The 12,038-nt window shown below is 45.8% G+C and overlaps 1 protein-coding gene across 1 annotated transcript; it reads left to right on the top strand.

The window, feature by feature from the left end:
• The first annotated feature begins 7,748 nt into the window (after positions 1-7,748).
• On the top strand, positions 7,749-11,569 carry MC3R (melanocortin 3 receptor). The gene has a single exon (XM_017734884.1). The coding sequence runs from the start codon at positions 7,972-7,974 to the stop codon at positions 9,109-9,111; it is 1,140 nt and encodes a 379-aa protein (XP_017590373.1). The 5' UTR covers positions 7,749-7,971; the 3' UTR covers positions 9,112-11,569.
• Positions 11,570-12,038: the final 469 nt, after the last annotated feature.

The following is a 12,038-nucleotide window of genomic DNA, read 5'->3' as shown; positions in this document are numbered from 1 at the left end:
GCCCCCAGCCACAAAACACTGAAATGGGCTAAACTGAGCCCCTGCCCTGGCAGTGCTCCCTCCAGGAGGAATTCATCATCATCCTCTCTTTTGCAACGTAGGGAGCACTCAGCTGCACTCTCTGCTGTGTCATTGCTCGTAGCTGCTCTTAGGAAACCTCAGCCACCAATGTTTGCTGGAGGCAGCTTGTTACTGAGAGCTTCTCGAAGCTCCAGCCTCAGCTCCAGGGAGCTACTCATCACCAGGCTCCCTGCTAGGGGATGGGGAGAGCAGGGGGAGTCTGCACAGCTTGGCTGCGTTCACTCCTCACTTCCCACTTCACAGGGAAATTAAGGAAGAGATTTCCATTAAAATACCTGCCCTGCTACAGAGGAGAAAACATGAGGCCCAGATCCTAGGCTGAATGAGCTTCCTGCTCTGCTTTTCATGGAGTGAGAGGGAAAGGAGAGCTACACTGAGGGGGAAAAAATCCAAGCCCTGTCTTGTAGTGAATATAGGACTGAGGTGCCCTGGCTTCGCATCTCAGCTCTCCACTGTGCTAAAAGCAGTGTTTTATGCTCTGACACCTAATTAGCCAGAGAAGGAACAATAACCCACGAGGCAGGGGGTGAATTTACAGCAGATCTCTGGACACCCTGTTAGCACAGAGTCTCTCCAGACCTTCCACACAAGCCTTTCAAGCTGGCAAGGCTCAAATAAAGAAAATCCTAAGTAATATTATCACTGTATATTGTACCTAGATGCATCTATTATGCATTTATATCAAAATTGATTAATAACTAATACACAGAAGATAATAATACAGCACAGATTCAAAGAGGGATTCAGGAGAAGAAGGAGGGGATTGAAGGTTCACTCTGGCCCTCTGCAGCAGTTTGTGGAGCAGTGACACAAAACCCATCTGTGAACGAGGGAGCTCCTCAGGTCAGCCTTGATTGCTTGGAGGTTCTGGCACCTGCGTCCTCCAAGGCACTGACCTGGAAGAGCAAGGCTGCAGAACATTTTGGGAAGTTTCTAAGCAGCCACAAAAGTGTGAAATCAGCTGCAATTCCATTATTTCTGCCATCAGAAGTGGTGCAGGATGAGTGACAGATGTAACCTTTTCATGACAAGCCCTCTTCTTGTCAAGACAATATTCAGAGCAAACAAAACCTTAAACCTCAGCTTCTGCTTTTATGCCAGATAGGAAAATGTGCTGTTCAGAAACATCTAACTATAGATTATTATTAAATTCAAAGATGTGTAAATAACCTTGTACACTTCAACTGAGAAGAAAAAGAAGGAAGAATTGGTATGAATAACTAGTTGTCACTTCTGCTTTCCATAATAAATTCGTACAAGGTTACATGAATCATATTGGCTTTCCAAATCTGTTTTGCTTTCTACATCAAGATGGTTCTGTTTCTGACTGAAAATATTCTGTATTGGCACCCTGTAGTCTGACATTACTCACAACAGCTGGATCACATTGCAAACTGCAGAATCTGGAAAAGGGAACCTCTCCAACCCTGAAGAGCATTTAAATCCCATTTTACTGTTGAAGAGCAACATTTCGGAGGGCAGCAAATTCCTGGTCATCCCCAAACCATAACAAGTCAGTAAAGACTGCCTCGCTCTGTTCTAGAAGTTATTTGCAAAAACAATGCAGATAAAAGCTCAGAAGTTGGAACTTTTAATAACCACAGGACAGCATCTTCCACACGCAAAAAGAATAGAACAGGAAACGCTTGGAAAAAAATAGAACAGCAGAAGTTAGACCTAACTGGTAAATAAAATTAAAGGATAGGGTCTTGTTGTGGGGCTTTTTTCTGTCGTGCTTGTCTGCAAAGCAGCAGCACTGGACTGCAAGTACTGCAACAAACAGAGGCACTTTAACATTAGCAGAACAATTTGTCCCCATATCCATCCCTCCAGAGCAGCTGACAGCTCAGTAAAATCATCTTTAAAGCTTGCCAGCCTCCAAAGCCTCACAGTTCTCTCTGGTCCAGGAGTGAGGTCAGCAGCAGCAGCAATCAGGTTTGAAAAGGCCGAGTGCACCCATCCCTCAGCGCCACGCAGCAATGAGATTTGTGAAGCTTCCAGGGAGATGAGGAAGATATTCCAGGGATATTTGGCCCTGATGGAGCTGAAGAGCAGAATGCAGCTGGCTCAATCACGTCTGCTTGTCTCTCACTCTGTAAATGAGAGAACAAAGCTGACACTGAGCATTATTAGTCTAAAGCACTTAAAATCCCTTTAACATGAAAAGCATCTGCAGGTGCTGGTAAGTGTTTTGCAATCAAGTCTGCTTTGTCTCCTGTTACCCAGGGATGAGAAAGAAAATTGTCCAAAATGTCCCAAAGTTGAATCTGTTTAAATTAACCTTTTAACAGGCTGAAATTACAGAAATCCTCATCTGAAAGCCCCCTCATTGCAATCATGATTTCGTGCTCCTTCTCCTCACTAATCACAGTTTGGCAGGCTGCCTCCTCACCAGGATTGAAAGAAAATTCAGTGGATAACATCCTAAAGGATGCAAACTCCTGGTGCTTGGCTTCAGCGGGGATTCAGTTGGGTCAGGTGAGCATTTACTCTTCCACTTTGAAAATCTCTGCCAGCAACGTGGTGCAGACAAATTTAACTTCCACTGGCCACAGCTGATGTCAGATTCATTCTTGCCTCAGACTAGAAAATAACATTTTTAGCTATGGGCATGACTGGGAGCTGTAGGAACTACAACTCCTTGGAAGCAGACCATGGAAATCTTTCCATTATTATATCTGATACCTGATATTGCAAGTGATCCTGAGGCCTGTGACTCTGACAGGACTAAAATTGCTCTTGGAAAGCTGTTGCCTCAAGACATTGAAGAAAAACAGCATTTCAGTAGACAGAACTTAATCACCTGTGTCTTTACTTTGGTTTCATCATGTCGGGTTCTTGTGAGGCTCCTAATTCCAGATTTTTTTGAGTTTTACAATCATAATTTATAAATCATTTTATATAATTTTATATATTTTATAATCATTTTGTACAATCATAGGAAACGCCCCAAAGTGTGTTTGTGCTATTTATAACAACCAGTGATCTCTCCACGTTCCAGTGAAAAGCAGCAAACGGGTTTTTTGTTGAATTAAGTCAACAGTCAAGCAGTTCACGTTGTACAAGCCATGTGCTGAATCAGATCTGAAGTTTCATTTGTTTTGTCAAGTATCCCTTCATCAAAAACCTAAACTCTACTGAGAGTTTCATCTTGTAAGTCCTTTTCTATAAAGAATAAAGGAGAGAAAAGCTCTTCAAGAGTTTTTTGCTCACTGTTTTGGCTGCTTGGAAATACAGGACAATAATAATTCCCTGCTGCATGGGAGAAACCATCTGCTTATTATCCTCTAACTTCCTTTAAATTTTCTACCTTTGTCTGGCAGAAACTCTTGTTGAGAAAGAGTGAAAATTAAGGAAAGTGATATGCATTTGTCAGCCATTATCATCTTAATCTCATGTCAAGCGTTAAACAAGATTTTTCATTCAACAACCTCACAGGGGAATTCTCTTAGAAAATTCCATGCTGCACATTTAGCAGTAAATGTTACTTTGTCTTTACTTTTCCCTGAAGATTAAATAGTTTTACTAGTGAAAAAACAACTGAGCAATAATAGCATTAAAAAAAAAAAAAAAATCAACCTTGCTTTTTAACTGCTTTGTAAAACATGGCAGAGGTTTTTACCTCAGAAAATTGTTCATTTCTGCTGGTAGCTAAAGCAGCCAAACCTTTGCTTTGCCTTCATCACAGCCAATATTTCATTAACTGTGCTGACATCCTCTTATTTACAGCTCATTTTTCTTAGAAATGGAGTTATTTTAGGAAAGAACATGAATGAAAGTAACATAAGAGACATCACAATAAATCTAATTTCCACATTTAACCCATTGCATCTTTGTGGGCTCGACGCAGGTTGTCCTGACATTTTTTTAAGGGCTGGTCATGATTCTTTTAAAGATCCATCCGCTGATGGAAGGACACAAAACTTTCATTACAGATTCTTGGGCTAGATAATAATTTCAAGTTTGTAGTCTCACTCAGACAGTGAAGGGCAGCCCTGGCACGGGCAGATAAGCAGAGATGATGGCAGGGCTGTGTCAGAGGCTGCTGCTAAAGGAAAGGTCTGGCAGTGCCCAGAGCACTGAGGGCACAGGGCAAAACCCTGGCAAATCCAGCTTTGTGCTCGTGAGCTCTCTCGTCTTTTCTGGCAAAGAAAGGAATGGGAATTGGGTCCTGCACACCCCTGGCAAGGGCACTAATCAGAAGCCCAGAGTACAGAACAGCTCAGAGGCATTTTCCTCTGAACACGTTCTAAAAGGAGGAGGCTGCTGATAAATATTGTCAAATTTGGACCTGTTTTAACTTCATTTTCATGAGTTTTTAAATTATCACTATAGAAGCACAGGGGGGTGGTGTTTTCCTCAGCAAAAACTGTCCTAGTTAAAGAACAGGTTTTAACTGCAGCAGCAGACCCAAGTGCTGGCGTTTGCACACAGAACCAGCACGAGTTTTGAACGTGAGATGCATTCCAGAAATTTTCTATTTCTCAGCTACGTGAGACCCTGAAGCCAATCTCCAGAACCCACCTCCAGTAAATCACTCTGGAGGCTGAAGAGCTCTTCTGCAGTCAGAATCACAGTCTGGGAGGTGAAATAAAGCGAGCATAAACCAGCACGTCTCTATAAACTTCTGGGGGTGTGAAAACTCCTCCTGAGAAATACTCAGAAGAGAGTGATTGTGGAGGCCAAACCTACAGAGATTTCTTTACCACCTCTTTGATCACCATAGCTATGAGAGCCTGAGTCATGCCAGGTTTTTGAAATACACATTTCCTCTCCTTCTGCAAGGAACAAAACAGGCCAGGGATTCTGGCCTGGAGGCTGAAAGAGCAAAATATGGGAAGGAGATACAATATCCATGATGGGGGAAATGAACAATGGTGTAAGAGATGTTCTCCCTCCCAAGCACCCATTCTCCCCTGACCTCCGGCCCCAGCTGCTGTTGGACTCAAACATGGCATGAGAGCACAGCCAGGAGGTGACAGTCACATAGCAACCACAGGGACAGCGACCAAGGACTTCTCTCCTTCACACACCAGGGGATGAAAAAACAACAGGTTTGGGGTTTGAGTCCAGGGAATAAACAAGAACACAGCTGAAGGAGGACTCTGCTCCCTGGGTGTCAAATAAATGTACTCTCACAATGCCTGGAGAGCAGGCTGTGAGTGGGAACATTAGTCATGGACTGCAGAGCCTGAGACAGGAGGTGAGGAGGGCAGTTCAGTCACTGATTCAAGCAGAAGGTGACACTTCCTGGACATTAACAGAGCTGCAAGCAAACACTCGGGTGTACCATGAGCTTCCTGACTCACTCTGAGCCAGCAAAGCCCAAAGATCCCAGCCTTGACTGGTCCACTCAAGCTGCACCTTTTCCGTCGTGGATTCCACTGACAACAGCCCTGAGCACAGCCCAGGCTGCAGCTCCTTCCCTCGAGGCCTTGGGCAAAGAGCTGGGAAGAGCAATGGACAAGGCAAAACTTGGGGAATCCACAGAGACATCTCCCATCCCTAACTCTCCAACCTTCTCCTCACCAGGTTCTGCTGAAAAGGGGACCTAAACCAAGCTATTATTTCATTTTATACACCATGGCTTGCAGCAATGCCCTGCTCTTGCTCTGCTCTCCTACCCAAGAGGAGTGGACTTCACTGACTAAGAGACTGAGGATAGGAACGTGTGACATCACTTGGGCAATTTGCCACCCCTCAGGGGCAGTGCAGCACTGCCAGGACACAGATCCACTGCAGCCTGCCTGCTCTGCACTGCCATGGTCCCAGTCACTGCCTGTATCCCTGGACACAGAGCAGGAACTGACAGCTGAGGAGCAGCATCTATTAGACGAAAATAGAAAATATATTGTGACGTTTCAGGTCATGGAGGTTTTCCAGTGCTGAGCAGAAAAATCCTTTTGAAAATAAGGGCTCACATGTTGCTGTCTTTTGTGCAGACACAGCTTCTTCCCCTCTCTGCACAGGCCTCAGAGTCACTCTGAGTTTGCTATCACGCAGGAGGCTCTAGCCCAGTATTTTTAGCACTTAATGGCCAGGCTGATAGTGCCATTAATCCACTTTGGCGTCCAACATTCAATTTCCACTTCAAATTGCACCTCAGTGCAAGCGGTAGCTTGTCCTGCTGCCACAAACATTCAGAAACTCATGATGCAACACATTTAATGACTTCCTGTCCCAGCTGAAAGATGAGGGAATCTGTAGCTGCCTTTTGAAGCACTGTGGCACCAAGGGATGGAGCATTCTGGAGTCACCACTTACAGGAACAACAGAGATACTGCTGGCACTGCCCAGATGGGCAAGACAGGACTGGAACGGCCCAGCACTCCTGGGAAGTGCTTGAATTGTGGGTGCCTCAAACAGAAGAGCGTCTCCAGGAAAGCCAGAGCCAAGCCCAGGAGGATGCTGCTCCTCCAGGGTGAGCTGTGCCTTTGGATCCTGTCCTTGCCCTGGGGCGACACAGCCCCCCCCTGCCACTTCAGAAGAGAGGACAGAGCTGGCAGGGAGGGACATCTGCCCGGCTTTGCCAAGACGGGCTCCTCCTCACCTGGGAAAACAACATTTCCAAGGACATTTGCAGCCATTCTGCCCAGAAGTCACTACCCTGGTGGTGCACTCCATTGGCCCCAAAAGCTGGCAGGAAGCAGTGAGGCTTCTGCACAAAGCAGAGGTTGCTGCTCCAGGCTTGCATCCACACCCACCACGCTCGGATGGAGGGAATGTCTTTTCCCCACCATGGGATTAGAGGCATGGGAGAGACAGTTTGCTGGTTTAAGATATCTGCTCTAAAATACATCACTGCGAATTTAGGAAGAGACTAATTTCTTTAAAACATTACCTTGTTTTGGGCAGGTCCCCAGCTATTTAATCACTTAAAATTACTGTTCTGAATCTTGTCTTTGTAAAACTGTCAAATTTAACCTGGAGGTTCAATTTGAGATTTGTTGCCTCTTGGTATTGGATTATGGGTGCATGATAATAATTCTGCGGGCTCAGAATGAAACTGGGAGAAATTGGTGACTTTTTTTAGCTAACAAACCTGCAACAGAAGCCCCAAACATTAATCTAAGTGACATTGCACGGCTTTGGTTCTAAAGTACTTCTGCAAAAACATGAGTTGGGAAGAGTTTAGACATCAGCAAGTGCTCCTAAAAAATCAAACTAAGAAAATTGCACCACAGAAATATAGAATGATTGCAGTGCAAGGAAAATCTACCTTATGCTTGCCTGCTAATATGTGATAAATGAAAATCTCCTCGGTCCTGCAGAGGTTTAAATGGGCACAATCCCAGTTAAGACCAGTCTTAGTGGCCACTCAGGACGCTCAAACGTGCACGGATGGTGTATGAGCATCCTGCCTGCCCCAAACCTTCCCAAGGGCAGGCAGGACCCGGCTGCCCGGAACAGGCAGAAACTTCTACGGGGTGAAATCCCCGTTTTCCAGAGCAATTTTACGGCAAATCTGTCGTGCTCGGTATCTGCAGAGGGCGCCAGACAATTTCGGATGCGCCGGGATGCCGCTCCAGGTGCTCCAGCTGTCACTCACAAAGGTGCTCGCTCTCCAATGGCCAGTGCTCGGCTCGCAGGATGAAGTAGGAGTTGGTTTTTCTTTCTTGCATGTATAAATCCCTTAGTTCTCTTCTCCTTTCTTCCCACTGAAATAGCAACAGATGCTTGGCTGAGCTGCAACATGCTGGCAACCGACCTGCCCCAGCAGACACGAGAACTCCCTGCTTTTAATCACCAGGAGAGCTAAACCCAGCAGCGTCCTGCTGCTGATTCTTCCCTGCAGAGAAAACTGTCTGCTGCCTACAAGCTTCGAAGCTCACTTTCTTACAAAGGGAAGAGCAGCCTGACATACAACTCACTGTAAATGCAGACTTTTTGATGTTTGCACTTGTAAAAGTGACTAAAGTCCTGCTTGATTCCACCCCATATGCACAGCAGCTCTTGGAAGGACTTGTTTTCCTTTTCCTTTTTTATTTTCTCTTTTTAACCTGTGCTCTCTCAGGTCCACAGTCACTGGTGAATTCAGCTCCTTTGCTGACAATGAACACCACACACTTTGCATTCTCATTTCAGCCCGTGCTGCTTAACATCACTGAAGACTTCAATGACTCCATCCTGAACAACAGGAGTGGCGATGGATTTTGCGAGCAGGTCTTCATCAAAGCCGAGGTCTTCTTGACTTTGGGGATCATCAGCCTCCTGGAAAACATCCTTGTCATTCTGGCAGTGCTGAAGAATGGGAACCTGCACTCTCCCATGTATTTCTTCCTCTGCAGCCTGGCTGTGGCAGATATGTTGGTGAGCATGTCGAACGCCCTGGAGACCGTCATGATTGCAATCCTCAGCAACGGCTACCTGATCATCGACGACCACTTCATCCAGCACATGGACAATGTTTTTGACTCAATGATTTGTATTTCTCTGGTAGCCTCCATTTGCAACCTCTTGGTCATAGCCATTGACAGGTATATCACTATTTTCTATGCCCTCCGTTACCACAGCATCATGACGGTGAAGAAAGCCCTGACTCTCATTGTGCTCATTTGGGTGGCTTGCATCATATGTGGCATCATTTTCATTGCCTACTCCGAGAGCAAAACTGTCATTGTGTGTCTCATCACCATGTTCTTCACCATGCTGCTGCTCATGGCCTCGCTGTACGTGCACATGTTCCTGTTCGCCCGCCTGCACGTCAAGCGCATCGCGGCGCTGCCCGTCGAGGGCGTGCCCCCCCAGCGCACCTGCATGAAGGGCGCTGTCACCATCACCATCCTCCTGGGGGTCTTCATTGTCTGCTGGGCACCCTTCTTCCTCCACCTCATCCTCATCATCTCCTGCCCCATGAACCCCTACTGCATCTGCTACACCGCGCACTTCAACACCTACCTGGTGCTGATCATGTGCAACTCGGTCATTGACCCGCTCATTTACGCCTTCAGGAGCCTGGAGATGAGGAAGACTTTCAAAGAAATCGTGTGTTGCTGTTATGGCATGAGTGTGGGACAGTGCATGCTGTGAACACCTGGCTTTGGGTGGAAAAAACACGCCACAGGTGTATAAGTATAAATATATATATGTATATATTGAGATACAGAGCAGCTCACTTTAAATGCAGTGCCTGAAGGAAGGGTGCAGGAAAGACAAAAGCCTTCTACATGATGCCTTGTTTCCTACTTTTTAGAGTGAAAACCAATTTCAACTGAATTATTTGAAGTTTTTAAAATAGTTATAACGGAAGGAAATCCAGAGTGGCTTACAAAACAGCTTCAAAAACTTACTGGGAAAAATGAATCCTGAAAGGGACTGCCACCTTCTAGAGACTGAGATAATTTTCCCTCTAGCATTCATTTGTGCCTGTTGCTTTATCTCTGTGCCACTGCCAACGAGCCGGTGCTTTCTAAAAGATTTCTTTAGTAACCTCTGTGGAAAGCTATTTTTCAAAACACCAACAGGTAACAGCATTGTTCTACACCCACGCCTCTGCCTTTTAATGAAAGAATAGATTGACATTTTTGCTCCTTGCCATAAAGCAGCCTGAGTACAATTTTCAAAGGGTGAAAGCAAACATTTCTCTTGCACTGAAATCAGTTATCACTACAGGATCGGTGACAGTGTGACTTCAGCAGCTGCCTGATAGGATTGACTCATGTGAAGGCTTTTACATTATTTGTTGTGATATAAGAGTATTATATCCTTGAATTTTTAATTATTTTTTTAAAGCTGGAAGGCACTGATCAATGTGGTATTTGCTAAGTTCATAAAAAGTCACAGAAGTCTTCTTTTGATAAATCCTCACTAATGAGACCCACAGATCTGAATATCAGAAAGAGCCAAAATGCAAAATACCTTGAATGTAGCATTGTGTAAAAGCTGCAGGGAGTCATTAGAAATGTCCACCTGTAAGTTCAGCACCTGGAAGAAATCAGATGTGTGTGGCAGAGAGGACTTTGTGCATTGAGAAATAATGTCCTGGGACAGTGTCTCCTTACTTCAGCTTTACACTGCACTCAGGGGCTGGATCCTCCTGCCCCGGGAACAGGAGAGCACCAGGGCTGTTTGCCATCCTTTTTGCCATCCTTTCCCAACCCTGTGTGTGTCACTGGCATGAAAAGAAGCACCTGCAGCTACAATAGTTTCGTCTTTGCCTCTGCTTTCTGCAAGAATAAACCCTGTGGGTGGCCTTCAAACAGCACATCATCCCTGAGCAAAGGCTGCTGCAGCTTGTGCTCGACACAGGCACGGGCAGTGGCACTCACAGTGCCAGGCTGAGAACACTCTGAGCCATCCTAAAGGCTGCTACCACCTTTCTGGTACCTGCTTTTAGGAGGGGAGGTATCCCCAAACCCTTAGAGTTGTCTGATTCTTTCAAACATCTAAAAGATCTTATTTGACTTAAAACTCTTTTATTCCCCCCACCTTCTTGTTTCGGAGTTGCTGGGTTGATTATATTATTATTATTATTATTATTATTATTATTTATTATTATTATTATTATTATCAGAGTTATTTCTGGGGTTTGCCTCTGCCAGGTGAGAAACTGTTCCTGCAGCCCAGAGCTCCCCCAGCTCCTGTGCCCCCAGCTCTGCCCCACACTGGTGCTGGTGTTTCAGTGCCAGTGGCTCCAGACCCAGCCCTGCTGCCCGTGGGGAGTCACATTTCACACTTTGCACATCCTGGCCTCTGTTTGATCCTCAGCATCCGACAGGGAACAGCCCCATTTCCCAATCCTATGGGCTGTATAGTTTTCCTGGGGCCAAGAACCACCTCTCCCCATGCTCCAGCCACACTCTGCCCATCAGCACAACCAACCTCACGTTCCCTATTCCTCCTGTCCTCTGATCACACCCTGAATTCCCTGAGTTCTCACTTCCTCCCATTATCACATCCTCCAGGCTTCCCCCTTTCCAACACTCTGTTCCAACACTTACCTAATCCTATAACCCTTAATTTAAAAAAGGCTAAATTTTTAAAAAAGCAAAACCAAGATCACTGTGGAGCAGAACAGGCACAAATGAAAATTCTCCCCATTTCAGGATGAGACCAAAGAAAATCCCCCCAGCTGGCAAAGCCAAATGCTTTCAGCCTTATCTGTGTGTCACAAACCCCAGCTGAGCAGTCCCAAGATGTGCTCTGTTAGCCCAGCCTGTCGCACTTTGCAGCATCTGATGTGGGGCACGGAGATGAAATCAGCACAGGGAACCACGGAACTCTGGTGGCATGCAAAGACTGTGCGTAGCTGTTGTAAAAAATCTCTGCCTGTTCTCAGTGTTCTGTATTTTACACTCTGGAGCATGGTTTGCCACAATATTCTGCCTCAGGTCGTTGTGGATTTAGCTCTTGTTGCACCTCATGTCCTACTTATTTCTCTGATGTCCTACTTCTTGCTCTTTTAAAAGCAACAAGACTGATTCATACCGTGCTTTGCCTTTAAGCGAAACATACTCTGCTGAATAAAATCTGAAGAGATCACTGATAATCGTGTTTGCTTCTGTCAGAGCAGCACTTCACATCAACCCAGTCTGGGGGCTGGCTCACAAAACTAGAAATAGAGTCTAACACTGGGCAAAAGCCTCTTAATTCAGAGAATTGTGGAATGGTTTGGGTTGGAAGGGACCTTAAAGATCCTCTCCCTCTCCCCCTGCCATGGGCAGGGACACCTTCCACTATCCCAGGTTGCTCCTGACCTGGAACTCTTCACTCTGCCCACAGAGCTCCACAAAAAGGAGGGAAAAAGCCAGATTTTCAGTCCCATATGCAAACAAACTGAAAGAGAATCCATAAAATCCCTCAAAGATTTCTCACCCCGTCTGGCACCAGGCTCCCCACAGGTTATCCAGGAGGTGGGGAGTGGGTTTGTTCAGCCCCAGGTCCACATTCTCAGCTCTAAGCCCAGGTTTGGAATTCTGTGGGGCACAGAGCCAGGACTGTGGGATCTCAACAAGCCT

This window comes from Corvus brachyrhynchos, unplaced genomic scaffold (genome assembly GCF_000691975.1).
Source record: "Corvus brachyrhynchos isolate BGI_N302 unplaced genomic scaffold, ASM69197v1 scaffold10, whole genome shotgun sequence".
NCBI classification, from domain to species: domain Eukaryota; kingdom Metazoa; phylum Chordata; class Aves; order Passeriformes; family Corvidae; genus Corvus; species Corvus brachyrhynchos.
This window is presented reverse-complemented; position numbering and strand designations above follow the sequence as displayed.